Below are 26,666 nucleotides of genomic sequence, written 5' to 3' on the forward strand. Positions count from 1 at the left end.
TCACCCTGTGTCTATTAGGGGCACAGGGTGACCAAGAACCCCAGTCGGGTCTGCACTAATCAGACTTGCTGTACAACCACACTGGACTCAGCCTTTCATGTTACCCCGGTTATCCTGGGTTCTATATGTGTGGTTTGTGTTGAAAGAGTGAAGGGGCTCTTTCACTTGGGACAATAATATTTCTGAACAGTGTCCCTCAGGAAATATAAAAATATATTGCAGATTGCTAGGCTATTGCAGAAGTGTTTCATAGACCCTTACTAGTGGGGGTGGGGGTTTGTTATTGTTGAATACCTGCATTGCATTGTTCTATTGTTCCTGTCTGCCTTGAGTAAGCTTATTATGGGATGTGTATGTGTGTGTGGATTGGCTCTAAGGGGGAGGGGTTGTCCTAGAGTGTATATCTGTTGTGCTTTGTGTTTCAATAAACAGTTTGATTCTGGTTTGACTCCAAAACTTGTACTGTTGAGTTCTTGGGGTAACTATAGCCAGATTCACGGATCCCAGGTTCCAGAGCTTGGGAAGCAGGTTCTTGGCGGAGATACCCAGTCGGGGTGTCCGCCTTCTGTCACACATGGTTTATAAGAGAATACATCAAAGCACATCTTCTCGCTAATGCATATGAAAAGAACATTGTTACCTCCCTTTTATTATAGGATTTGATTACTAGGTTGGGATGGTTGGAGTTTAGCTATGATCTGATGTTGTGTGAATGACAGATTGTGTTGGAGAGGACTAAGCGTTAACTGTTTCACACAATTTCACTCTCAGCCACTGCTTCTTTTTAGTCTGATTCACTATGTTATTCCAGAAAGTCCTAAAAGACTTCCGGTTCCACTATTTCTAAGTGGATTAGATGGGTTGTTATGCATGAGTTGAGATAAAGCCCATCCTTTTCCTGTCAAAGTCCACTCTACTAGAGCAAGAAGTACTTCTTGGGCTTCTGTATCTCAGATCTGTAAGGCTGCAACTTGGTCTTCTGGTAACACAATTTGTTTTGCAAGATTGATAAATCTGCAAGTGGCTTTGCTCAACCCTTGCTTTTCCCTTGTTCTGAGTTTTGCCTGTGTTTTTTGGTGTGCCTGCCTCTGTTTGAACTGCTTTTTAAATGTAATTTTGCTTGTTTATTACCACAAAGCTGTGTCCCTAAATGGATAATATAGAAAATAGCTTGCTACTCCAGAGCAGGTGTGCGGTGACAGGCATTCTAGCTTCTAGGGGAGCAGTCTTTTGTTTCTAGGTCTAGTGTCCCTTTCTCCTGTGAGTGGAAAAATAACCTTTGCTTGCTTATTACCAAAAGTGTCCCTCAAAGAAAAGGAATTTATTGCAAGTTTAATATTATTTATTTATTTTTTTTTTATATTTATATATATATATATATATATATATATATATATATATATATATATATATATATATATATATATATATATATATATATATATATATATATATATATATATATATATATATAAATAATAAAAAATTGTGTGCTCCAAATTCAGATTAAAGATAAACTGACCCCTACATAACTTTTCCACTACAGATGAGATGTTATGTATTGTTTACTCGTTGTACATGACCTGCTGTATTCCTGAGATGCGTTGTCTCAAAAAAAGTACTTGTATTCCTTCTGAGTTTATTTTTTCTCAATAAAGACTTTGTTTAATTAAAAAAAAAGATAAACTGACCCCCTATGCTGGTTAATTTCTCAACCATTTGTTTTTTACAGCTTGATTTTCATTGTTGTATTCCGAGATAATCAAATGGTTAACCTAACTTGATATTGTATAATGGATTTTCACAGAACAATCCTTCTCAGTGTAATCTCCCTTCTGAACGAACCAAACACGTTCTCTCCGGCTAATGTGGATGCATCAGTTATGTATCGAAGATGGAAAGAAAGCAAGGGATGTGATCGCGAGTATACGGATATCATCAGGTGAGGTCACTTCCTGGGAATATCTTGTATGTATACTGTATGGTAAGTGTGTGTGTGTATGTATATATATATATATATCTCTAACTATCGCTATCCTTCTCTATCATTCTCCCCTTTTTTGTACACCCCTCACATTTTTTTATTTTATTATATATCTTTCTTTTCATGGGACAACACCGAAGAGATGACTCTTTGCTACAATGTAAAGTAGTGAGTGTACAGCTTGTATAACAGTGTACATTTTGCTGTCCCCTCAAAATAACTCAACACACAGCCATTATTGTCTAAACCACTGGCAACAAAAGTCAGTACACCCCTAGGTGAAAATGTCCAAATTGAGCCCAGTTAGCCATTTTCCCTCCCCGGTGTCATGTGACTCGTTAGTGTTACAAGGTCTAAGGTGTGAATGAGGAGCAGGTGTGGTAAATTTGCTGTTATCACTCTTACTCTGTCATACTGGTCACTGGAAGTTCAACATGGCACCTCATGGCAAATAACTCTCGGAGGATCTGAAAAAGAATTGTTGCTCCACATAGATGGCCTAGGCCAGGGGTGGCGAACCTTGGCACCCCAGATGTTTTGGAACTACATTTGCCTTGATGCTTAACTACACTACAGAGTGCATGAGCATCATGTGTAGTTTTAAAACATCTGGGATGCCAAGGTTCGCCATCACTGGCCTAGGCTATAAGAAGATTGCCAAGACCCTGAAACCAAGCTGCAGCAAGGTGGCCAAGACCATACACCAGTTTAACAGGGCAGGTTCCACTCGGAACAGGCCTTGCCATGGTCAACCAAATAAGTTGAGTGCACGTGCTCAGCGTTATATCCAGAGGTTGTCTTTGGGAAATAGATGTATGAGTGCTGCCAGCAATGCTGCAGAGGTTGAAGGGGTGGGGGATCAGCCTGTCAGTTCTCAGACCATATGCCGCACACTGCATTAAATTGGTCGTCTCAGAAGGAAGCCTCTTCTAAAGATAACGCACAAAGCCCACAAGCAGACTAAGGACATGGATTACTGGAACCATGTCCTGTGGTCTGATGAGACCAAGAGAAACTTATTTAGTGTGTGGCAGAAACCAGGTAAGGAGTAGAAAGACAAGTAGGGCTGCAACTAACGATTATTTTTATAATCGATTAGTTGGCCGATTTTTTTTTTTTGTTAGGCTCCATTCACACCTGGGCGTCTTTGAGCGTTTTTCAGTTCCAAAAACGCTCCAAAACGCCCAACAAGTAAAACCCCATTCATTTAAATGGCCCCTGTTCACATCTGAGCGTTTTAACGCCTGAAGCAAAACGCCTGTAGCTGAAAAAAGTACATGAGCTTCTTTTGGGCTGATTACCAGCGTTTTTGATAGATGTCAATGCCTGCCTCCAAAAACGCCTGAAAAAAAGCCTGAAAATCGCGGTAAAAAAAAAACGCGCAAAAACGCTACGCTCAGGTGTGAATGCAGCCTTAATCGACTAATGGGTGAAAACCTAAAAAAAAAAGGGTTGGTGTATACTTTAGTTAATATTCTTGAATATATAAATGCAGTGTTAAATATAAACATCCAGCTATTTAGTTGGATATTTAATCCACTCTGAGACAGATATATGTATTATTAGAGGTTTAAATGTGGTACATGTCAGACTCCGAGATCAATGTTTTTAAAAGACCAAAAACACTGTTTTGCAAATTTTCAGACCGGATTGGTATAATAATATTCATGATAGACTCCCTTATTAATAGGCAGGTGGCTTTATACAAGCTCTGTGCACCTGCTGTCACTTATGCTGGCCATACACAAACTACATTTTTTTTAAAAAAAAAATTTTAAAAACATTCATCCAATATTTTTTTTTTCTTACCATTAGTGGGGGTCTATAAAAATTATTGACACTTTGGGTCCAATTTAGACATTTTCACTTGGGGGTGTACTCGCTTTTCTTGCCAGCGGTTTATACATTAATGGCTGTGTGAGTCATTTTGAGAGTACAGCAAATTTACACTGTTATACAAGCTGTACACTCACTACTTTACATTGTAGCAAAGTGTCATTTCTTCAGTGTTGTCACATGAAAAGATATAATAAAATATTTACAAAAATGTGAGGGGTGTACTCACTTTTGTGAGATACTGTATGTAGCAGCTGTGTCCTTGTTTCAACCCCTTGAATATCAGGATGCTTATAAATGTGCCTTGGTAGACAAGGGATTAAGATGCGTCCTATGTACGTTTGTGTAAGTGTTTTTGTGTGGTGGGGTTTTTTTTTTTTTTTTTTTTACTGGAACCCTTGTCGGCTTTTTATTACCTATTTTTGTGGTTCCAGATGTTTTAGAAGAATTAGAAATATCCAATCAGAGGGTCTTTCACTTTATTCCTGGTAAAAGGCTGAAGTGAAGGAAAATTTCTAACCACAACAGCCAGGAGTAAAATGTTTTTTGTTTTAGTTAAAGCAGAAATAAAGTCTCCAATTAAAAAACTGTGAGCAAACATTCTGTTCATTTCAGGAGAGACATGCAATTCCTCTTCAGTAATAAATCTGCCTGCGCAGCTCAGTTTACATTTTTGACTGAGATTCTGTGTGCAGGGATGACTTGATTCCTGCGCATGTATAGGATTGACCTTATCCCACTGGCCCATCAAGATGACCACAGTCCTGCACCTGAAAGAAGCTAAATAGAAGATGTTGGTGAGGGACCTGGACTGTTTGAAGGAGAGGTAAGTATTGCTAACTTTAGTTCTGCTTTAAGGTTGAGGATGGGCACTACCTGCATGGAGGATGGTATTCTCAGTAGTTGGTTTTCTATATAGTGATGTGCCAAGCATCCTGTTCTCCTGTACAAAAATGTCTACAAATGGCAATGGTTTTCATGCATGGTGAATTTAAAATTATTAGCCAATGCTAACATCTGTACATCCTGATCCCCACAGCATGAAGACATCGAATTACACTGCTCAAAAAAAAATAAATGAACCCTTTTTAATCTGAGTATAGCATCAAGTTAATTAAACTCCTGGGATATTGATCTGGTCAGTTAAGTAGCAGAGGGGGTTGTTAATCAGTTTCAGCTGCTTTGGTGTTAACCGGTGCAGTATATGGGCAATAATGAGACAACCTCCAAAACAGGAATGGTTTTACAGGTAGAGGCCACTGACATTTTTTTCCCCTACTCCTCTTTTCTGACTATTTTCACTAGTCTTTCATTTGACTAGGGTCAGTGTTACTACTGGTAGCATGAGGCGATATCGATATCTGGACCCTATAGAGGTTGCCCAGGCAGTCCAACTCCTCCAGAATGGCACATGAATACGTGCTATTGCCAGGAGGTTTGCTGTGTCTCCCAGCACAGTCTCAGAAGCATTGAGAAGCAGAATCATCAAACAGACTTCATGAGGGTGGCCTGAGGGCCAGACATCCTCTAGTGGGCCCTGTGCTCACTGCCTGGCACTGTGGAGCTTGATTGGCATTTGCCATTGAACACCAGAATTGGCAGGTCCGCCACTGGCGCCCTGTGCTTTTCACAGATGATAGCAGGTTCACCCTGAGCACATGTGACAGACATGAAAGGGTCTGGAGAAGCCGTGGAGAATGTTATGCTGCCTGTAACATCGTTCAGCATGATGGGTTTGGTGGTGGGTCAGGGAGGCATATCCATTGAGGGATGCACAGACCTCTACAGGCTAGACAATGGCACCCCAACTACCATTAGGTATCGGGATAAACTCCTTGGACCCATTGTCAGACCCTATGCTGGTGCAGTGACTCCTGGTGCACGACAATGCCCCGCCACATGTGGCGAGAGTATGCAGCCAGTTCCTAGAGGATGAATGAGTTGATACCTTTGAATGGCCCCCAGGCTCGCCTGACCTAATCCAAGGGAACACCTCTGGGACATTATGTTTTGGTCCATCTGATGCCGCCAGGTTGCACCTCTGTCTGTTCGGGAGCTCATTGTTACCCTGATCCAGATCTGGGAGGAAATACCCCATGTACATGTCACCATCCATCATCTCATTAGGAGCATACCCCGATGTTGTCGGGCATGCATACAAGCATATGGGAGCCATACAAACTACTGGGTACCTTTTTTGAGTTGCTGCAATGAAGTTTCAGCAAAATGGACTAGCTTGCCGCATAATTTTTTCACTTTGATTTTTGTTGTGTCTTTGATTTTTGCCCTCTGCAGGTTGAATTATTTTCATTTCCATCAAACGATGTGGCATCCTTTCATTCCTAACCCATTACCCAGTTCATATCAGTATAGATATTCAGCATGATATTTTTCCCTATTGAAATCTGATGTGTTTTCAAAGTGTTCCTTTATGTTGGCTATGTTAATGGAGAATTCCATGGTGCTACAGTTCTTGGCCATGCATCTCTTTGAATGCTATTATTTGTCTCCTGGATTTGCCCTTTAAGCAGAATGAACACATACACTTTGGATACCTTTTTACTAAACGACATGCAAAGGCTGCCTCTTTCTGAAAATACAAGGTTGTTTTTACACTGACCCAGAATAGGTATGCAGCAAGTTACGTCACTGAGGTCAAAACTCCTGATATATATATATTTGTGCTGGGTCAATAATTGTTGATCACAGGGAGAACCAGGCATACAACATTGACAGTAGGTGGCAATAGGTGTCAACAGTGTAAGTAAGCCTTTTCATTTTTCTCAATACAGGTCATCTTTGGCACTAAAAACAGAAGAATTTACTCATCTTTCTTGTTTACGTTCACAGAAAACAGGTTCTCAGTACAAATGCAGATGCAGAGATTGATGGAGTCAAGGTCCCAACAACACTGGCTGAATATTGTATAAAAACAAAAGTTCCAGCTCCAGATGAGGGATCTGATCTTTTATATGATGACTGCTATGAAGATGACATGGAGGATGAGGGTGACAGCTGCTATGAAGACCAGGATGACTCTGGCAATGAAGAATCCTGACCCTTCCTGCTTCCAGCAAGTTCTTCCTGCTGGTGCCTACCTTTTTACCCTCTCTTCCTGTTAATAAAACAGATGCTGAACATTTTCAGTCTTTATTTCTGTGGCCAGGCTGCAAGAACTTGAGAAAGTGACCTTGTTGGCTAACAGTCACCTGATGTGTGCAGTGCTAGAGAAAAGAGGGAGTTCTGAGCTTTTTAATTTGAAGTGCCAGGAATGCTTCTTGAGCTTTAGACGTGTCTTAATACTTGCAGTACAGGCTTCTGCCACTTGAGTGCACCAGAGTGCTCTGCAAGTTCTGCTGCTTAACTCACTGTTACCAGGGCTGTTTCAGGCTGCAGTGCAGGGCTGAAATTGGGCTATGAGAGAGCGTGTAGGTTGCTTACACTGAATTGCTTGTTTTATTTTGACGGGTTGGTTACGATGATTTTACTATTCTGAAGACACGCATTCTGTTTTACTTTTGTTTGGGGTAGTCTAGTTCACAGCTGTTTTAAGTGGGGTTTTGATTTACCATGGTTTGTGGGTGGGTTTTTTGAATTTTCTCTGCTTTTATTTTAAAAAATATTTAATAAAGAAAATAAAAGTATATCTGATATGGTGTGCATTTTCTTTCTAACCATTGAGATAGAATGCTTTTGCTAATGGTAACTTTTAATATACATTCTCCTATACAAGTCAATAAAGAATTTCCGGTTTTTCCTTTTTTAAAACATTGATGCAATCCCTACATGAAACTTTGTTTTGTTGACTGAATGAGTATAGTTTAAGCTGCACATGTTTGTGCTTCTCATAAATGCTAACAATCCAGTCAGGTAGGACAGTCTGAATTGCATAAATCAGCATTTCTCTTACATTCACTGACTGACACAGCTCCATGTCTTCTTAGACCCTTGGGCTTATGCTGCTCTCTTCAGGAGTGGGACTAGGCGGAAACAATCTTGACTATGCCCTTGAGGCAGCCCCAGGGGGTATACCATCATTTCCTGCTATAGGACTTCAGTTTTTTTCTGCCTAGTCAGGAGAAAGGACCTGGCTCCCTGCTGGGATCTGCGGTCCTGGCATTTTTTCCTTTTTTTTTTTTTTTAAAATGAAATTTTTTCTTTTCGCTTTTTCTGTTCCTGTGTGAACTACTACCAACAGCTGGACTGGGTGATGCACTGGATATCCTAGATCCTTATGGCCTTCCCAGTTTGGCCTGTGCGCAAGACCCAACTATTCGCTCCACGCTAGGTTGGCTGTGACATAGCCCCACTTGATGGGGGCTGACTGGTGAGTGAAACACCTCCTGAGGTCGCATAGCCCTGGCCTTGACAACGGTCATGATCAGAGTCGCACCTACCTCTGGCCGCAGCACCCCCATTACAATATGGTGCGGTGGACTGCTGGGAGTGGTGCTCGCCTAATGCCAAGGTGTGGTGAGTTGTCCCCCCCCCCCCCCCTCTTTTTCTCTGGGAATTGCTGGGGTGGTCGTGGGTCCTTCTTGGGGATGGTAGGCCCCCCTGTGTCCTTCCTCCCCTCAGTCCCCCCCCCCAGCGGGTTTCTTCCTGCATCACCCTAACCTGCCCCCAGCCCTCTCCCCTAGTCCCCCTTTTGGGGTGCATGGGTGTTTCTGGTTGGGGGTATTTAAATTGGTGCTGGGCCTGAGGGTGGTGGGAGTGTGCCACTGGCACATTTATTGCACTGCGGTGGGGGGGGCTCCTCCCTGGTAGATTATTACTTCCCTGTGGTCCAGGACTGTGATATCTGTTTCTCTTGGAAATATCCCCCTCAGTCAACCCACAAGGTATTCTATGGATATGCATTTTGTCCCTAGATATACATGTATGGTTATCATGGTTGAGAGTATTAGATGCTCTGTATGATGATATAATAAGCTCCTGAAGAGTTGGCAAATGTCCCGCGAAACATGTTTGAGTCCAATCAATCCAGATGGTATTGTTCATACTAATAGCCATGATACCCTTAGGGTGATCCCATCTGTGATGTATCATTTGTAGAGCACAAGTGTTAAAGTACTGAATATTCGCAGTTGAACATTTTGTATTTGTGTTTTAAATAGGGAGATGCTTCTTCATTTTCATATATTTTCGGATAATATGTTTTAAGAAACCTTTTTATTACCAATTCTGTTACGGTACCATTAAAGTTCATATATGCCTCATTCTCCTCCCCCTTTTTTCAAATCTGTTTACCGTTCCCAGGAAGGAAGGCAAGGTCTGCCTGATCTTGGACCTCAAGGCTCTGAACCACTTTGTGTGTGTTAAGAAATTTCGGATGGAGTCCATTCACACAGTAGTAGCTTTCCTCCGTCAAGGGCATCTTTTGGCTTCTATTGATCTCAAGGACACTTACCTTCATATTCCAATATAAGTCGGGCACCAGCGTTTTTTTTTTTTTTTTTTTTTCTTTTTGCCGTGGGCGAGGAGCATTATCAATTTGTGGCTTTACTTTTTTTTTTTAACCTTTGTCCAACAAGCTGGAGTACTTGGGTCTGACGCTGGATTCAGCATGGGTCCACAGGTGAAACTACTGAAGTTGCAGGATGTGATTCGGCTCCTGTTGTCCTCCGACTTTTGGTTGTCGCTCAGGACTTGCATGCAAGTGCTGGGTCTGATGGTCTCCACCTTCGAGGTGGTTCCGTTTGCTCAGTTCCATACCAGACCTCTGCAAAGAGAGATTCTTGCCAAATGGAACAAGGATCTGCAGTCGCTGGACGATCTGATCCTGTTGAGTCGAGGTATGAGGGGGTCTCTTATATGGTGGCTCCGCTCCCCTGCACTTGGCCTGGGAAAGTCCTTTCTTCCCCTGTATTGGACAGTGATTTCCACAGATGCAAGTCTGTCTGGGCAGGGAGGTGTCTTGGGAGTATTCTCAGCTCAAGGTGTTTGGACTCGAGAGGAGTCCAGTCTGCCGATCAACATCCTAGAGATTCGGGCGATCAGGCTTTGTCTGTTTCAGTTGACGGATTGTATGCAGGGATGCCCGGTGAGGATTCAATCTGACATATTCCACCGCCGTAGCATTGTCCATCACCAAGGGGGCACAAGGAGTGCCCTGGCGGCCTGGGAAATAGCCGACATCCTGAGGTGGGCAGAACTATATGTTCTGGCCCTCTTGCTGTACACATTCTAGCAAGCGGACTATCTCAGTCAGCAGATGTTGGATCAAGGAGAATGGTCTCTTCACCTGGAGGTGTTTCATCAGATGTGTTTCTGGTGGAGGACCCCCGATGTGGACCTATTGGCCTCCCGTCTTAACAGGAAGGTGCAGAGGTTTGTGTCAAAGTCTCAGGATCCTCTGGCTGATGCCCTGGTAGCCCCTTGGGGTCAGTATTAGGGCTGCGCATCTTCACTTACCTCACAATTCGATGCGATTACGATTATTAGGGTTGCGATTCGATACGATTCGATTCCGCGATGCATCACGATTACCGCCCCATGCCCAGCCCACTGCCCAATGGTTTTCAAAACTTTATAAAAAAACAAACAAACAATCAAGCAGTCACAAATTAAAGAATCCTTTTTATTTTCATTTGCTTAAAAGGACACTTCCCTGGACCCTGTCATGGCCTGCAAGCCCTGCATACTTTAGTGCACTTGCACTGCAAACATATAGGAAGGTCTGAAAATGAAAATAGCAGAGACAGACAACAACACTAGTATTTTACTAGAAGTAACAGTAAAATTAGTAAAAAAAACTGTAGTAGTGCAGTTTACTGCTTCATAAAAAAAAAAAAATATTAATATAAGGTCTACCACCTTTTTAAAGTACAACTAAAGGCAAAACTTTTTTGATTTTGGATAAAGTTTTGCTTATAGTTGTACTTTAAAGCCAAGATAGAAGAAGCCAGCCAGCCAGCCAAGCTAATATTCTTGTGAAAATGGTCATCATAAATTCCCACAAAACCTTATATATAAATCCCTTTTATGTGAATATATGCATTGCCATAAATTCCAGGTGTGCCATAACCTGTCTTCTACAAAACAGAGCACTTCCTGACTAGTAGCAAACATCAAGGGTGAACCTGGCAATAGTGCACTGCTGCATAACTTCCATGTTCACTGTGATGTTTGTTTCCCTCGGCAACTGCCAGTCAACTCAAGTGAGTTGATGGCTGCTAGAGGTGAGTTATAAATATAATCTTTAAGCTTATCCATTCACTTATGTCACTTACTTTACAGAAAACGTTACCTGTCCTGCAGACAGTCTCTGTCTCTACCACGATTAAACCCAACTGAAGCCAAGCCAAGCCACCATTAGCGGAAGGAAAACCCTTGACAGAGTAAATCATCAACTGAAGCTTAAACCTTGAGTAAATCTTCATGCGATCACAAAAAAACACACAACACGATTGTCTGCATCAGAATCATGAGAACTGAAGAAAGGTTTGGCATTGGCACTGGTACAACTCAAGGCATATGGGTTAGGTAGGTCAGGTTTGTGTGTATTTGCGATCCAGTAAAGATTTAATCAAGGTTTTACGCTTCAATGTATGATTGATTTAATCTTTCAAGGATGTCCTTTCCTGTACCGTGGCTGGCTTGCCTTCAGTTGTCTAGATAGATACACTTTTACCTTTAGTATTTGTTTGGTTGAGGGAACCCCCTACACTTGCTATTGCTACAGAGTACAACAGACACCAGACAGACATGCATTGCAATAAATTCCAGGTGTGTGCTGCCATAACCTGTCCTCTACACAACAGAGCACTTCCTGACTAGTAGCAAACATCAAAGGTGAATCTGGCAATAGTGCACTGCTGCATAACTTCCATGTTCACCGTGATGTTTGTTTCCCCCTGCAAATGCCAGTCAACTCAAGTGAGTTGATGGCTGCTAGAGGGGAGTTATATAAATTTAAGCTTAAATATCAATTCACTTATGTGAATGGACCATTTTTGAAAACAAGCCATTCTCCATCTCTCCAGTGCCAGAAAAGCTGTAAAAATATAAAATGTTCCAGGTTCACTGTGATTGTGTTTGCCCCTGCCATTGCCAGTCAACTAAACACAGTGTGTCTGTGTGAGTGTGTGTGTCGTGACTCGTGACAACTCAAAAGCTTATACGCAACTCTAGCATCAACTCAACACACACTGTGTGTGTGTGTTGAGTTAATGCTAGAGCTGCGTTATAAGCTCTTGAGTTGTCACGACAGTCAGTCACGTTACAGAAAAAAAACTTTACCTGCACTGCACTGATCAGCACTCTACCACGTCGATTACATCTGTAACTGAAGCCAAGCTACCCAACAAGCCACCATTAGAGGAAGGAAAATCCTTGAGAGAATAAATTGTCAACTGAAGCTTAAACTTGAAGAAATCCTATGGGGTCACATTCACAAACTCACAAATATAGTATATTACACAAGAATCCACAATTGGTGTATTTATTTGTGATCCAATAAGATAAGATTTACTCGAGGTTAAGCTTCAAATGTACAAGTTATTTCTCTCAATGATTTTCCTTCCTATAATGCTGGCAACGTGGCTGGCTTGGTGTCAGTTGTCTAGAAGAAAATACACTTTAATATTATTTATTTGGTTGAGGGTTAAATGAACCCCTGCCTACTTGCCTAGACACTTTTAGTGTGAAGCAACGGATTATGGATTGGCAATGGACACATTGGACAGGACAATCTTCAAAAACAAACCATCAGTGCTATAAAGCTATAAAACAACACTGGTGTGACTGGCAGACTGAATTAGTAGTTACTAATTCATTAAAAACATGAATTAGTAATTATTGCAGTGCTTAGCATTTGGGAACATGTAGGTTTTTCTGTAAGAACACTAGCTGATCCACATGCTCAGGTTTCAGACTGCTTCTTTTCGCTGTTCTAACATCTCCTGCAGTAGAGAAAACCTGCTCTGCAGATAGACTTGTACCTGGGATACACAAGTATTGCTTTGACAGCTGAGAGAGGAGGGGAAATATGACCTCATGCTCACGCCACCATTTCAAAGGGTCCTCGGTGAGAGGCAGAGGTGGGGCTTTACAATATTTTTCCATTTCGTTTTCTGCCTTGGCATAGGGGGTCTTAGGTTCTATTGCACCATCAGTGAAAGACTGCCCCAGCAAAGTCATGAGCAGCGATGTTGTGGCCTTTTTTTTGGGAGGAGAATGGCTGTCCTCAATGGGTGTTTCTTCTTCCACAGTTGCTTTTTCCCTAGGCACTTCATCCACATTTGTCCTGCTATTAGATGTAATCTGTGTTTGAACAAAAGATAATAGTATAAGAAGAGCTGAACTGACTAAGAGTGTGATTCATTGATGAGGTGTGGGAAACCGCACGGTAATCCATACCATACAGTTCCACTTCCAGTTCCACACAGCCATCAGTGAATCAGGGCTTGTTATTACACAACACAATGTAGCTGAGCTTCTAGCTGTCTGGGAGGAAACATGATGAAATTCTAATTACCTCCAAAGATGCAGCCTCCTCAGTCACTCCTCTGTATATCTCCGATCTCTCCTCCTCTGTGAGAATAAAAGGCAGTCCTTTAAAGCGAGGATCCAGTGCAGAGGCTGTATGAAGGATCTTCTTCTCTGCCTCACTGCTGTACCTCTTCAGGAGATCTGTTTTGATGGCATTCTTGATCTCATGGGTGTGTCTCCCATGGTGTCTGTCATGCTCTGGAGCAGTTGTGCATTTAGAGGGGCAATGAGAGACACTGTTGGGTTGCGCTCTTCTGACATCAGCAAGGTTGCATCCTTCATTGGCTTTAATGCACTCAAAGCATCCTCTGCATTTGACACATCTGTTTATTTGAGAGTGCAGAGATCAAACTCTCCTTTTCTGACTTCTGGAGACAGCAAGGTGGCACAAATTGCAGGTTGTCTTATGCGCTGTTCCATCTTGTTGGCACATCAGTTATTAGCTTATGATTCTTCAGCCCCAGACATTTCTGTTTCTCTTTTAGACAGTGGCTTGCTCTAGTGCTGCGATGAAAGAATGTGGATATTCGTCGCACTCTGGCGAAAAGCCTGGAGAGCGTGGCCCCTTTCAGTGCCCGCTGACATGCAAGATTGAGTGTATGGGCAAAACATTTAACATGAGGATATTTACCAACTTGAGCTGCAACTATCATGTTCGCCGCATTGTCGGTCACAAGCACTACAGATTTATCAGACCGCTGCCATTCTTCCACGACATGAGACAGTAGCTCTGCCAGATGAGCACCTGTGTGAGACTCATAAATGGCTCTCATTTGCAACACATGTGACAAGACCTGCCAGTCCTTAGTAACGTAATGTGCTGTTATTGTAACATAGGACTCCGTTGTGACTGAAGTCCATGAATCACACGTTATTGCGACTCGACTGGCTTGGTTCATTGACGCAAGTACCTGAGCTTTGGTGTCGTGGTAGAGTGCAGGTATAACGTTTTCTGTAAAGTGACTGCGTGATGGGATCTTATAACGTGGCTCTAGCCTCTTCAAAAGTTAGCGAAACCCGGTGTTGTCCACAACTGAGTAAGGCCGTAGGTCCTTGGCGATGAAAGCTGCCACAGCTTTGGTTAGTTTCTTCCCTTTTTCAGAGTTGGGCGGATAAGTTGACAGTATGGCATCAATTCTTGGCTGATCTGGGTCTAGCAGTCTTTCCTTGGCAGTGGTGGCACTGCTGATGGCGACAGTTGTTACTAACTCAGAGTGAAAACGGCTAACATGGTTTCTCAAGTTCGAAGTATTCCCTAGGTATTTAATTTTTGTGTGACAGGCTTTACACACGGTTTGTGTCTTGTCCAACTCACGCTTCCCTGTGTGTTCATAAAATCTGAAATGTGCCCAGATGTTTGCTCTTAAAACGCTAGGTGCATTTTTTATCTCTCGATTTTTCTCTCCTTCTGCCATTACCATACTACCACGTATGTGACGGAGACAGATGACGTAAGTTTCCAAACTCTGTCAGTGTTAAAAAAAAATAAAAAATAGCACTTGTAAACTAAGCCGCAACAAGCAAGCAACATCTTTCATAAAATATGACTGTCTGTCAGTCCCTCTTATGCATGCACTGAGCCAGAACCACTGAGACCCCCCCTTACCCCACAGCTGCCTGCCTGCCTGACTGACACTGACAGTCAGAGAGACCCCCCTCCTTCCCCCACAGCTGAGCTGCCTGTGACACTGACAGAGACCCACCTCCCCCCCACAGCTGAGCTGACAGCCTGACACACTGACAGAGACCTGGAAGTCCCACACCTTCCCCAATCCCCCACAGCACTGACAAACTCTGAGTCCCCCCCTTGCCCAGACCCCCACAGCTGACACTGACCGAGACCCCCCCACTGACACTCAGAGACCCCCCCTGGCTGCCAGCCTGCCACCGCAGAACAGTACCCCCGGGCCCCGACCGACCGTCCCCTGTCCCAGGACCCCCATCACAGACATCCCCCAGAGATACAGACTTGAGACCCCCCATGAATGATTAATACAATTATTCGTTCAGACTTAACATACCTGCTGTGTGACTGTGTGGTTTGTTGTGCACTGCATTGCAGAGGAGGACAGGTGCTGTGCTGCTCTCTGGGCTCAGTGGCGGGTGGCTGGCGTCAGTGGTGTGGCGGCTGGGCCTGTGACGACCACGGTGAGGCGGGCGGCGCTGGCTGGCTGCGATGGGGACGCTTGGGCTCCAGGTCCTAGATGCTGGCTGCATGCAACACTCGGGGCTCCTGTGTGGATTGTGGACTGGCTTGGCTGGCTGACTGGCTTCTTGGCTGCAAGGCCGCAGGTGGGACGCCGATAAACGCGGAGGATGTTCTTGCTGCGCCTCGGCCCGGGTCAAAGAGACGGAAGAGGAGGGGCGGAGCCTTTTTATCAAGCTCCCGCACTAATCCACCAATCAGCTGTCTTCTTGTGATTTCCCGCACTAATCCAGCAATCAGCTGTGATCTTGTGACTTTTTTCTCCTATGCGCGATAGGGCGTGGCCGCGGCTGATGACGTAATTTCCTAATCGATGTTGCCGGCACCCCGCATCGATGCAGAATCGCGAAGGGTCGAATCGCGATGCATCGATGCTCCGATTATATTCCGCAGGCCTAGTCAGTATAGTCTGATTTACGCTTTCTCCTCTCACCTTCCAGGATGGCAAACGTATAAAAGATGAGAGGCTCCTCCCTACAGGAAACACAATCTGTTCACAGCTTGTTAATAGGCCCCACCCTTGCCCTTTTCCCTCAGTTTGTATTTCTCCCACAGCTAAACATTTATTTTTTTTGTCTCTGACCTGAAGACTTTGAGTTGGATGGTCCCCGTGTGAGCCAGGTTCAGGAACGCCGGTGAAAGCCACACTCTACCTGCCACCTCCTAGGCTTCTCACAGGTCGCCCCAAAGTACAGGCCGTCAGTCACTATTGTGGTCCCTCCAGGCCTGTAACCTGCTGTTCAGCAGGGGTCTCCTCCGGTTCTCCCGGGCCATTGTACTGTTTTTTTTTGCATTGTGAAATTTAAAAAAAAATGCCGGAAAGCGTGCTTCAAGCCTCGTTTTGGCAACTGGAACGTCTGGTTTGTGTTGGAAAGGCGGAGCACGGAGCATGCACAGCGCTACCCGGAAGAGGGAAGCAAAAACGCAGGAGACGCCGGACCCGCATTTTGGCGGGAAGGCAGACTCTCAGGCCGGAAAGCTGCCAAAGAAATGAAGCCTGCCGCAACCCACCTCGTGGAAAAGAAGGGAAGGATCGGTTCAGGTGGCTATCGGGTAAGTGCCATTTTTCTTTGCTGTTTGGGACTGGTACCAGTATTAGGCTTAATCCTTGGTAGTTCCCATGCTCTCCCATAAGCGGGGCCTGTAGTCAACTTACTATGGGGCAGGAAGAGTGATCTGTTTATCTCCTCTTCTCTTGCAGAATCCCCATGTGGAACCCAGGAGGCCTCTGATAAAGCACCCCCTGTACCTGCTGGCATTAGCACCTCTAAAAAATGTGGTAATTGCGGTGAGAGACTGTCCAGTTCTCACACCAAGCCCTTTTGTTATAGGTGTATTAACAAACTGGTTGGTAAGGAGGCCTCAGAGTTAATGTAAGATTTTCTCCTTTCCATGTGATCATGAGGATAGAAAAGCAAGCCCTGTGGCTGTGGTAAAGGGGGAAAACCACAGTGGTGAGTACTTCCCTTTGCCTTGGGAGCTTAGCAGCAGTATCCTTTATAGCAGCCAGGTGGTTTCTTGGGCTTGTCATAGCACTCCCTCCTTTAAGAGGGTACTACTATCTTTTCCCTTAGGCCCCTTTCACACAGGTGGACCGTTCAGATCCGTCAGTTTTTTTGACAGATCTGAATGGACACCCTATGCATCTCTATGGGGCATCGGATGTCAGCGGAGACATGCCGCTGACATCCAATCCGTCAAATCTGGATGGATGGAAACCCTATTTCTCATTTCACCCTTCCAGGATGGCCTACATATGAGAGATTGTGGCTCCACCCTACAGGAAACACAACTAATTTGCAGCTGTTAAAAAGTTCCCACCCATACCTTGAGCTTCAGTTGAGTTGTGTTTCCAACCTACTTCGGAACGTTTGTTTTTTTTCTTGACCTGAAGGCAAATGAGTGTCTGATAGGTACCCCTGTAAGGCAGGTACGGACAGCCTCTGGGTGGTTCTTCCCTATCTGTGTCCTTTAGCAAGGAGCTTACAGGTCGCCAAACATGCCAGGTAGTCGATTACCTTAATGAGAAGGTCCCTCTATACCTGAAGTCCTGCTGTCTCTGCAGGAAGAGTCTCCTCCATGGCTCCCCTGTAGCTGGAAGCGGTAAGGATTCATATTTCCTGCCAAGCGAGTGCACCTCAAGCCTCGCTTTGAAGACGGGAAGTTCCGGTCAAGAGAAGGAGCGAGCGGAACCCAGAAGGAAGCTCAAGATCGAGGAGACACCGGACCCACGAGTAATCATGGCAGACTCTCCGGCTACTAAGGGGCTGAAACACCCCAAAGAGACAAGAACAACTGCACATCCCATAGAGGAAAAAGCGGCGGTGCAGGTGGCTGCAGGGAATTCAGAGAGACCGGGTCTTCCCTCAACCCAAGAGGCCCCTGTCAGACCCCCATCAAATTCAGCTAGCACTAGCATGTCTAAGAAGTGCGGTAATTGTGGGGACAGGCTGTCTAGATCTTACACAAAGCCATTTTGCCATACATGTATTAATAAGCTGGCAGGGCAGGAAGCATCTGTTTTAATGAAGGATTTTCTTAAATCAGTGCAGGATGAGATGTTAGCTACTATTCGGTCATTCAGGACTACAGCAGCTACCCCTCAGACCCCTACACAGGCAGAGGAAATCTCCAGGGATAGTCTATCCTCCCAGGATAGTGTTTGGTCTAGAACAGGACCCTCATCTCTCCTTTCGGGATCCCAACCCATTCCCTCGGCACAAGCAAGGGATGAGGAGGATCCAGGGGAAGGTACCAGTCAGATCAGATCCCCTTCCAGTTCAGAGGAGGGGTCAGACAGCGATAGTGAGAAGGAAAGGGATAGTTCCAAAAGGAACAATTGAGTACTGTCCGTGATACTTTTTTTATTTGCACAAACATACAATTTTTCAGGACAAGCTTTCGGGGTATGTCCCCTTCTTCAAGATCCAAGCAGTACTGATTCACAAAATGTTTAGCAGAATGGTAAAAAAGCACAATCTCTAAGCCAAAGGAAAAAAAAAGAGAAAACCAAACAAACATAAACAAATTTAACTGGCAATGGTAATAAAATTAGCATAGTTAGTGAGATAAGACAGAGGGAGAGCTGAAGACGGGGGAAGGTGGGGGGGATAGTCACAGAAGGGGTTGTAAAACTGTGGGATAATGAGTAAGGAAACCCATATCTAAATTTAGATAGTCCTACAGACGTTAGGGTGGCTTATAAATGTGGGAAAATCTTCAATAGAGCCAGCACAGGTCCAAGTCTATCTGGGGTACCAGATTATAGATTCCAGGGTGAAGAAACCTTTTCTCCCAGAAGAAAAGGTGGCATCGGAGGTGAAAAATGTCTGTTCTCACCCTCTGTGTTCCAGGAGACAGATTATGAGGATTTTGGGTCTTGGGTCTGATGACAGCTTGTATCCCAGCAGTAGAGTGGGCCCAACTTCACTCACGAGACCTCCAATTTTTCCACCTGTTCTCTTGGAACAAGAGACAGGAGTCCCTAGATTAGAAGATTACGCTGTCCCCTCAAATAATATCGTCCCTAAGGTGGTGGACAGTCCCACAAAACTTAAGGAAAGGCAGATTCAGGGGACAAGAGCAACCCTTAAGGATCACCACGGACACGGGCTCCGAGGGGTGGGGAGCTCACCTAGAGGGTGCTCATGTCCAAGGCACCTGGGATATACAGATGTCAGGCCTCATCCAATTACTAGGAGCTGAAGGCAGTAGAAGAATCCATAAAAGCATTCGAAAGGGACATTTCAGGAAAAGAAGTCCAGATTAATTCAGACAATGCTACAACAGTAGCTTACCTGAATCATCAAGGAGGGACCAGATCAGACACCCTGTTAAGGTTAACCCTGGAGACTCTGGGCTGGGCAGAAAAGAGAATGATCTCCCTATCAGTGGTGCACATAAAAGGGAAGAACAACTGGGAAGCGGACTTCCTCAGTCGCCATTCCATCAAGCAGACAGAGTGGGAACTGAATCCTAGAATATTTCAGCTTCTAGTTCAAAAGTTTGGTCAGCCGGAGGTGGATATGTTTGCCAGTTGGCAAAACAAAAAAGTAAGCCAGTTCTTCTCCCTGACACAACAAAAGGACATGTTGGGCTTGGCTGCTCTGGCACAGCCGTGGCACTTCAAACTAGCATATGCATTTCCTCCTCAAAATCTGATTCCAAGAGTTCTACAGAAACTCAGTGGATGTCCGGAACTACGTCTCATCTTGATTGCTCCTTGGTGGCCAAAGAGGACGTGGTTCGCGACTCTAATATCCCTGTCAGTTACAGCCCCTTGGAAACTCCCAGAGATTCCGGTGTTCCGTGAAAAAACCATACCCGTAAAAAATCCATACCCTCGTCACTTCCGGTGCACCTATGTCAGCACCTACGTTATTGAACAGCTAAGGAGCTTACTAGTGCACATGCTCGGAGGGTATGGAATGTTGACCGTAGTGTGTGTAACGTTACAACGCCTCAGCTGTTGCAGTGGTTACATTAAAACAGCTCGGCTGCAACATGAGTCATCTCCGCTCCTACCCCTGTCACTTCCCTGATCTCGGCTACTAAATATAAAAGCGGCGGCGGGTGTATGAAAATATAAATCAAGGAGCCGAGATCTCTGTCATTTAGATTTCATACACCCACCGCCGCTTTTACATTTACTAGATGTACCCAGGCTGTCAGGTTGACGTCATCTGTGACATGAGGGGACGGGGCCTCCCGATGACGTCATCGGGAGGCCACACCCCTAATGGCTATTTAACATGCTGCAGAGACCGGAGACCAGCATAATCACCGGAGACATCGTCTGAGGAGGACCGGGGGAAGAAGAAGAGCCGAGGGCAAAAGAGCAGAAGATTGGACAGCAGAAAAGCGGACAGCAAAAGAGCAGAAGACAAGAAGCGCAGAGAGGAGAAGACAAGAAGAGCGGAGAGGGAGAAGACCAGAGCGGAGAAGTCCGGATGAAGATTTTTAATAAACTTTCCAAAACGTCTCCTGTCGTTATTTCCATACACTGCCTTTTATGGGGTGAATGGGTAGGGGTACAGTGTACCCGGCGTCAGAACTAGCTTTACAGCACGTTTTTTCTAACGTCCCATGTAAATGGAGCCTTTGGGTTTTCCTATTTACAGTCAGGTCCATAAATATTGAGACCGACACAATTCTATTTAGTTGGCTCTATACACCACCACCACAATGGATTTGAAATGAAACAAACAAGATGTGCTTTAACTGTAGACTTTCAGCTTTAATTTAAGGGTATTTACATCCAAATCAGGTGAACGGTGTAGGAATTACACCCACTTTTTAAAGGACCAAAAGTAATGGGACAATTGGGTGCTCAGCTGGTCCCATCATTATCCCATTTACAAGGAGCAGATAAAAGGTCCAGAGTTCATTTCAAGTGTGCTATTTTCATTTGGAATCTGTTGCTGTCAACTCTGAATATGAGATCCAAAGAGCTGTTACTATCAGTGAAACAAGCCATCATTAGGCTGAAAAAAAAACAAAACAACCCCATCAGGGAGATGGCAAAAACATTAAGTGTGGCAAAATCAACTGTTTGGAACATCCTTAAAAAAGAACGCACTGGTGAGCTCAGCAACACCAAAAGACACGGAAGACCACGGAAAACAACTCTGGTGGATGACCGAAGAATTCTTTCCCTGGTAAAGAAAATACCCTTCACAACAGTTGGCCAGATCAAGAACACTCTCCAGGAGGTAAATGTATGTGTGTCAGTCAACAATCAAGAGAAAACTTCACCAGAGTGAATACAGAGGGTTCACCACAAGTTGTAAACCATTGGTGAGCCTCAAAAACAGGAAGGCCAGATTTAGAGTTTGCCAAACATCTAAAAACGCCTTCACAGTTCTGAAACCACATCCTATGGACAGATGAGACCAAGATCAACTTGTACCAGAGTGATGGGAAGAGAAGAGTATGGAGAAGGAAAGGAGCTGCTCATGATCCAAAGCCTACCAACTTATCAGTGAAGCATGGTGGTGGTAGTGTCATGGCATGTGCATGTATGGCTGCCAATGGAACTGGTTCTCTTGTATTTATTGATGATGTGACTGACAAAAGCAGCAGGATGAATTCTGAAGTATTTCGGGCAATATTATCTGCTCATATTCAGCCAAATGCTTTAGAACTCATTGGACGGCACTTCACATTGCAATGACCCAAAGCATACTGCGAAAGCAACCAAAGAGTTTTTTAAGGGAAAGAAGTGGAATGTTATGCAATGGCCAAGTCAATCACCTGACCTGAATCCGATTGAACATGCATTTCACTTGCTAAAGACAAAACTGAAGGGAAAATGCCCCAAGAACAAGCAGGAACTGAAGACAGTTGCAGTAGAGGCCTGGCAGAGCATCACCAGGGATGAAACCCAGCGTCTGGTGATGTCTATGTGTTCCAGACTTCAGGCTGTAATTGACTGCAAAGGATTTGCAAGCAAGTATTAAAAAGTGAAAGTTTGATTTTATGATTGGTAATCTGTCCCATTTACTTTTGGTCCCTTTAGAAAGTGGGAGGCACATATACAAACTGTTGTAATTCCTACACCGTTCACCTGATTTGGATGTAAATTCCCTCAAATTAAAGCTGAAAGTCTGCAGTTAAAGCACATCTTGTTTGTTTCATTTCAAATCCTATGTGGTGGTGTATAGAGCCAAAAAGATTAGAATTGTGTTGATGTCCCAATATTTATGGACCTGACTATATTATATAGCCCTAGCTTATTGCACTTTTAAAATACACAACTATGAAGGTTATGTTGAGTCTTTTCTGGGTTGGTCTATCTAGCTGCACTTCGGAAATACATAACATTGTTGTCTATGCTGATGTCCTTTTGTCTGCTTCTATTTTCTGGTGCTGGGCGTAGGTAACACACAATTTTTGATCCTCTATATATATGTGAGATTAGTTATACATGTATCACTTTTATTGCAGACCTTCTATTCCCAGGGACATGGAAGGGCCAGAAGTTCTGGCTGCACAAATGCACAATATGCAGTCCCTTACATTCGGGCATACCAGAGGCTTCCCTCTGCTTAAAACCTAGTAAGGTTGTAGGACCCTCGAAGAAGGTTATAAAATATCCTCCACTTCCCTTTCAAGAACTTTATTCATAGGGGTATTGTAGCCTAAAGATGTGGTTTCAGAACTTATCTGACCCATATACCCAACTCAATAGGTTTACAATTCTTTATGTATCCCTCATATCACTCTCTTAGCCAGGGCTGGCCCAAGACATTGTGCTGCCTGGGTCTGAGAATGAAATGCTGCCCCCCCCCCCCAAAAACAAATTCTGGGGCCTAGGGATCCCTCCTGGTCCCTGGGAGCTGCGCAGGGCCGCAGTTTTGCTGTAGCCTTTGTGCTGCAATGCATGACGGCCATGTTTGTGTAGTCCAGCAGGCATTTTGCGGTGATTTGCCATAGAAAACAACGGCGGCCATGACAGTGGAGCCCTATGGGTGGTGATTTCGGCAGTGGCAGCCCCTCCTCATCCCCTGATGCTGACTCCTGGATCCTTTCCTGATCACTGTACGTGCAGTGCAGATTCTCCTGGTGGCTGTAGTGCCTGGTTTCTTCAGGGTGTTGGGGGTCCTCTCCCTCTCTGCAGAGGATTGATTGGGGCTCTGTGACTGACAACCAGGTGTTCTGCCAGAGAGGGGGGGTGTCCCTTTTAGTAGTGTTTTACACTTTTTTGTGGGGTCCCCCTGGTGACTCATGGAGTCTTTTTTTTTTTTAGAGTCTTTTAGAGCACATCTCCCCACCTGATCCCATCTCTGAGGCTGTGGGGCCCTCCGGGTCCCAACCATCCATCGACGCACTGACAGCGGACTTAGAGTCCTTTGTGTCCTGGGTGGAGTTGGCTTTTGGGCGATGGGCTGGCAAAAAAAAGCGCCCCCTTTGGTACCCTAAATTACACTTTCCACAAGTGTATGCGCCCTACCATTTACTTTTGGAAAGGTGCGCATACACCTTTAAGACTGGAGCTGTCATCACTCAGCGCCGGACTAGATGGCTATTTAAGGCGTCGGTTCTCACTCACATGTGTTCGTTCAAACACCCTTATCTGGATGCTAACCTTGCTTGAAGCTTCCATGCTTGCAAGCTTACTTCGCTGACGGAACCTCGCTGCGCTGATCCCTGTATCCCGCTACTGGATCATCCGCCTCTCCTGAACCACCCTTCGGCTGTATCGCTAATAGTGCTAAGTACCCCACAGGGGAATTCTCTATAAACTTATACTAAGCTTACACTATCTAGCTCTGCATAGTAGAGACTGTTTATCACATCTGCATAAACTAGATTGCTAGCTCTTGAGACTACTGCTACTTTTCTGCACTGGGTTGATCTCTTTTGTATGTCCACCTGCTATTCTATCATCTGCTATCATACAACATTGCTAAACCTTCCTGCATCCATCTGCTACTGTCTCACCTTCAAGTGTCTATCACCTACCACCTCCACTCAACCTTCATCATTGTGTTACCACATGCATAAAGTCACTCTAAGAACCAGCTTGCTAATTGTGTGTATTTACTGGCTGAAATAAGACCTTCCACACATGATGAGTCATTGAGGTTGGGAATGGTGTCTCAGCATATCTCTTACATGACTGCTGACGTGGAACTATTTCTGCAGCTGAAAATCCACACCATATAAAAACGCAGGAGCGTTACAGATTGAACGAACCTAAAAATGGATTCAGCAGAAATAGTTCCAGAAATAACCACTCAGGTGACACAATTAAAACAGCAAGTATCTGCGTTAATACACGCACTTGCTGAATTAAAAGAAGACAATCAGGCTCTGTCGCAGCAGGTAATTAGACTGACACAACTTACCTCTGCTCAGTCCCCTGAACCCAAGATAAATCCCCCTTTGGTATTTACAGGCGATCGCAAAAAATTTCGCGAATTTAAAAACGCATGTGAGTTACTTTTTTTGCTAAAACCTCGTACCTACCTTACTGATCACATTAAGGTTTGTACTATTATTTCTTACCTATCAAGCGATCCTCGAGCCTGGGCAGATTCTCTTTTTGAGAAAAACGACCAGCTTCTCAACTCCTATGCCTTGTTCCTGGCAGAGCTCACTAGCCTATATGATGACCCCAATAGGCAGAGTACTGCTGATCTTCAGTTAAGATCCTTGAAACAAGGAAGGAGGCCTGTGGAAGACTTTGTCGCAGAGTTCAAGAGATGGACCCTTGATTCAGAATGGAATGATGCATCTCTGAAAACCCAATTTAGGCTTGGCCTATCAGAAGCCGTTAAGGACGAGCTCGCCCGAGCGGATCTGCCAAAAACCCTGGATGCATTAATACAACTCAGTATTACCATAGATAGAAGACTACGAGAAAGAAAGGCTGAAAAGATGGGAATGCCATTATCCGTTTCCTCTCGGAGTCTGGCCGTTCCTATGGAGGTAGGAACCATACGCCCACCGCTATCAACTATGGAAAAAGCCAAAAGACGAAATGAAAATCTCTGCTTGTACTGTGCATCCCCGGATCACAAGATAAACGTCTGTCCCCTAGTCAACAAAAAGAAGGGTGAGTGTTCACATGTCTCTCTAGGAGGATTGACAACTTCATTCACTAACCCCTACATTTCTGTTTTTTTGACATTACAGTGGGACCAGAACAGGATTACTACTAAGGCCATGATTGACACAGGATCTTGTGGAAATTATATGGATATATGTTTTGCTGCTTTAAATAAAATTCCTATTATTTCTAAACTCAAGCCTGTCTCAGTAAGTCTTATTACCGGTGTTCCGTTATCCTCTGGTCCGATCACCGATCAGACACAAGCACTTCTAGTCACTATTAACGAGTCTCATAGGGAGACTTCTACCTTCGATTTAATACCCCTGGTTGCACACACACCAACCAACCATAGATTGGAAGAAACGGTCCTTGACCTTCCCTTCTTGTTATTGCGAGGAAACGTGTAACCTCCCGTTTTCCGGGAAGATTCTGTCTGTGGTGACAGATGAGATTGCACCACTATGTTATCAGGATCTTTCTGAGGTTTTTCTTGAGAAAAATGCTCAAGCATTACCTCCTCATCGAGACTATGATTGTAGCATTGATCTACTCCCAAATAGCAAATTGCCGTTCGGTCATGTTTATCCTCTTTCACAGGATGAACTTGCCCATCTCAAAACCTATTTGGATGAGAACTTGGAAAAAGGTTTTATTAGACCTTCCACTTCTTCCACAGCAGCAGGACTCTTTTTTGTTCGCAATAAAGATTCAAGTCTCAGACCTATCATCGACTACAGGAAATTGAATGCTATCACAATAAAAGATCGCTATCCTCTACCGCTTATCCCTGAGCTCATTGAGCAGGTGCGTGGAGCTACCTATTTTTCAAAATTAGACCTGAAAGGAGCATACAATCTCATTCGAATCCGTGATGGACACGAGTGGAAGACTGCGTTCAGAACTAGATACGGATTGTTCGAATATCTTGTGATGCCATTCGGCCTATGCAATGCCCCTGCAGTTTTCCAACGATTTATAAACGATATTTTTAAAGACTTACTAGATGTCTGTGTTGTGGTATATCTGTACGATATACTTATATATTCACGGACCCTGTCTGAACACATAAGACATGTAAGACTTGTATTATCGAGATTGCTTGCACATAATCTTTATGTGAAGCTGAAGAAATGCTTGTTCCATAAAGATGAGGTACTCTTTCTAGGCTACATCATATCCAAAACAGGAATCGAGATGGACATGAGTAAAATATCCTGCATTCAGGATTGGCCTACACCAACTACACGCAAGGCGCTACAGCGATTCCTGGGATTTTCAAATTTCTACAGGAAGTTCATAAAAAACTTTTCTGCTATTGTGAGACCCCTCACACAGCTCACTAGCATAAAAATACCATTTAAATGGTCAGAAGAAGCAAATAAGGCTTTCCACTTGTTAAAGACAAGGTTTACTTCCGCTCCCATATTACGCCATCCAGACCCATCCCTCCAATACATTCTGGAGGTAGATGCGTCAAACCTGGCAGTAGGAGCAATACTCTCCCAACGACCTACCCACACTTCACCACTTCATCCAGTCGCCTTTTTTTCTAAATCCCTGAGCAGTCCCGAGATAAATTACCCCGTGGGTGA

The 26,666-nt window shown here is 44.2% G+C and overlaps 1 protein-coding gene across 1 annotated transcript in view; it reads left to right on the plus strand.

Moving 5' to 3' along the window:
* Positions 1 to 7,284, plus strand: part of CDC34 (cell division cycle 34, ubiquitin conjugating enzyme) — a 53,761-nt gene extending 46,477 nt beyond the window's left edge. Inside the window, exons 4-5 of the mRNA XM_082257295.1 lie at positions 1,808 to 1,942; positions 6,671 to 7,284. Of these exons, the coding sequence (XP_082113421.1) occupies positions 1,808 to 1,942; positions 6,671 to 6,878 (343 nt within the window). The 3' untranslated portion in view covers positions 6,879 to 7,284. The remainder of the gene's footprint in view (positions 1 to 1,807; positions 1,943 to 6,670) is intronic.
* The last annotated feature ends 19,382 nt before the right edge of the window (positions 7,285 to 26,666 follow it).

Source organism: Pelophylax lessonae (genome assembly GCF_965119305.1).
Source record: "Pelophylax lessonae genome assembly, chromosome: 1".
Lineage (NCBI taxonomy): Eukaryota > Metazoa > Chordata > Amphibia > Anura > Ranidae > Pelophylax > Pelophylax lessonae.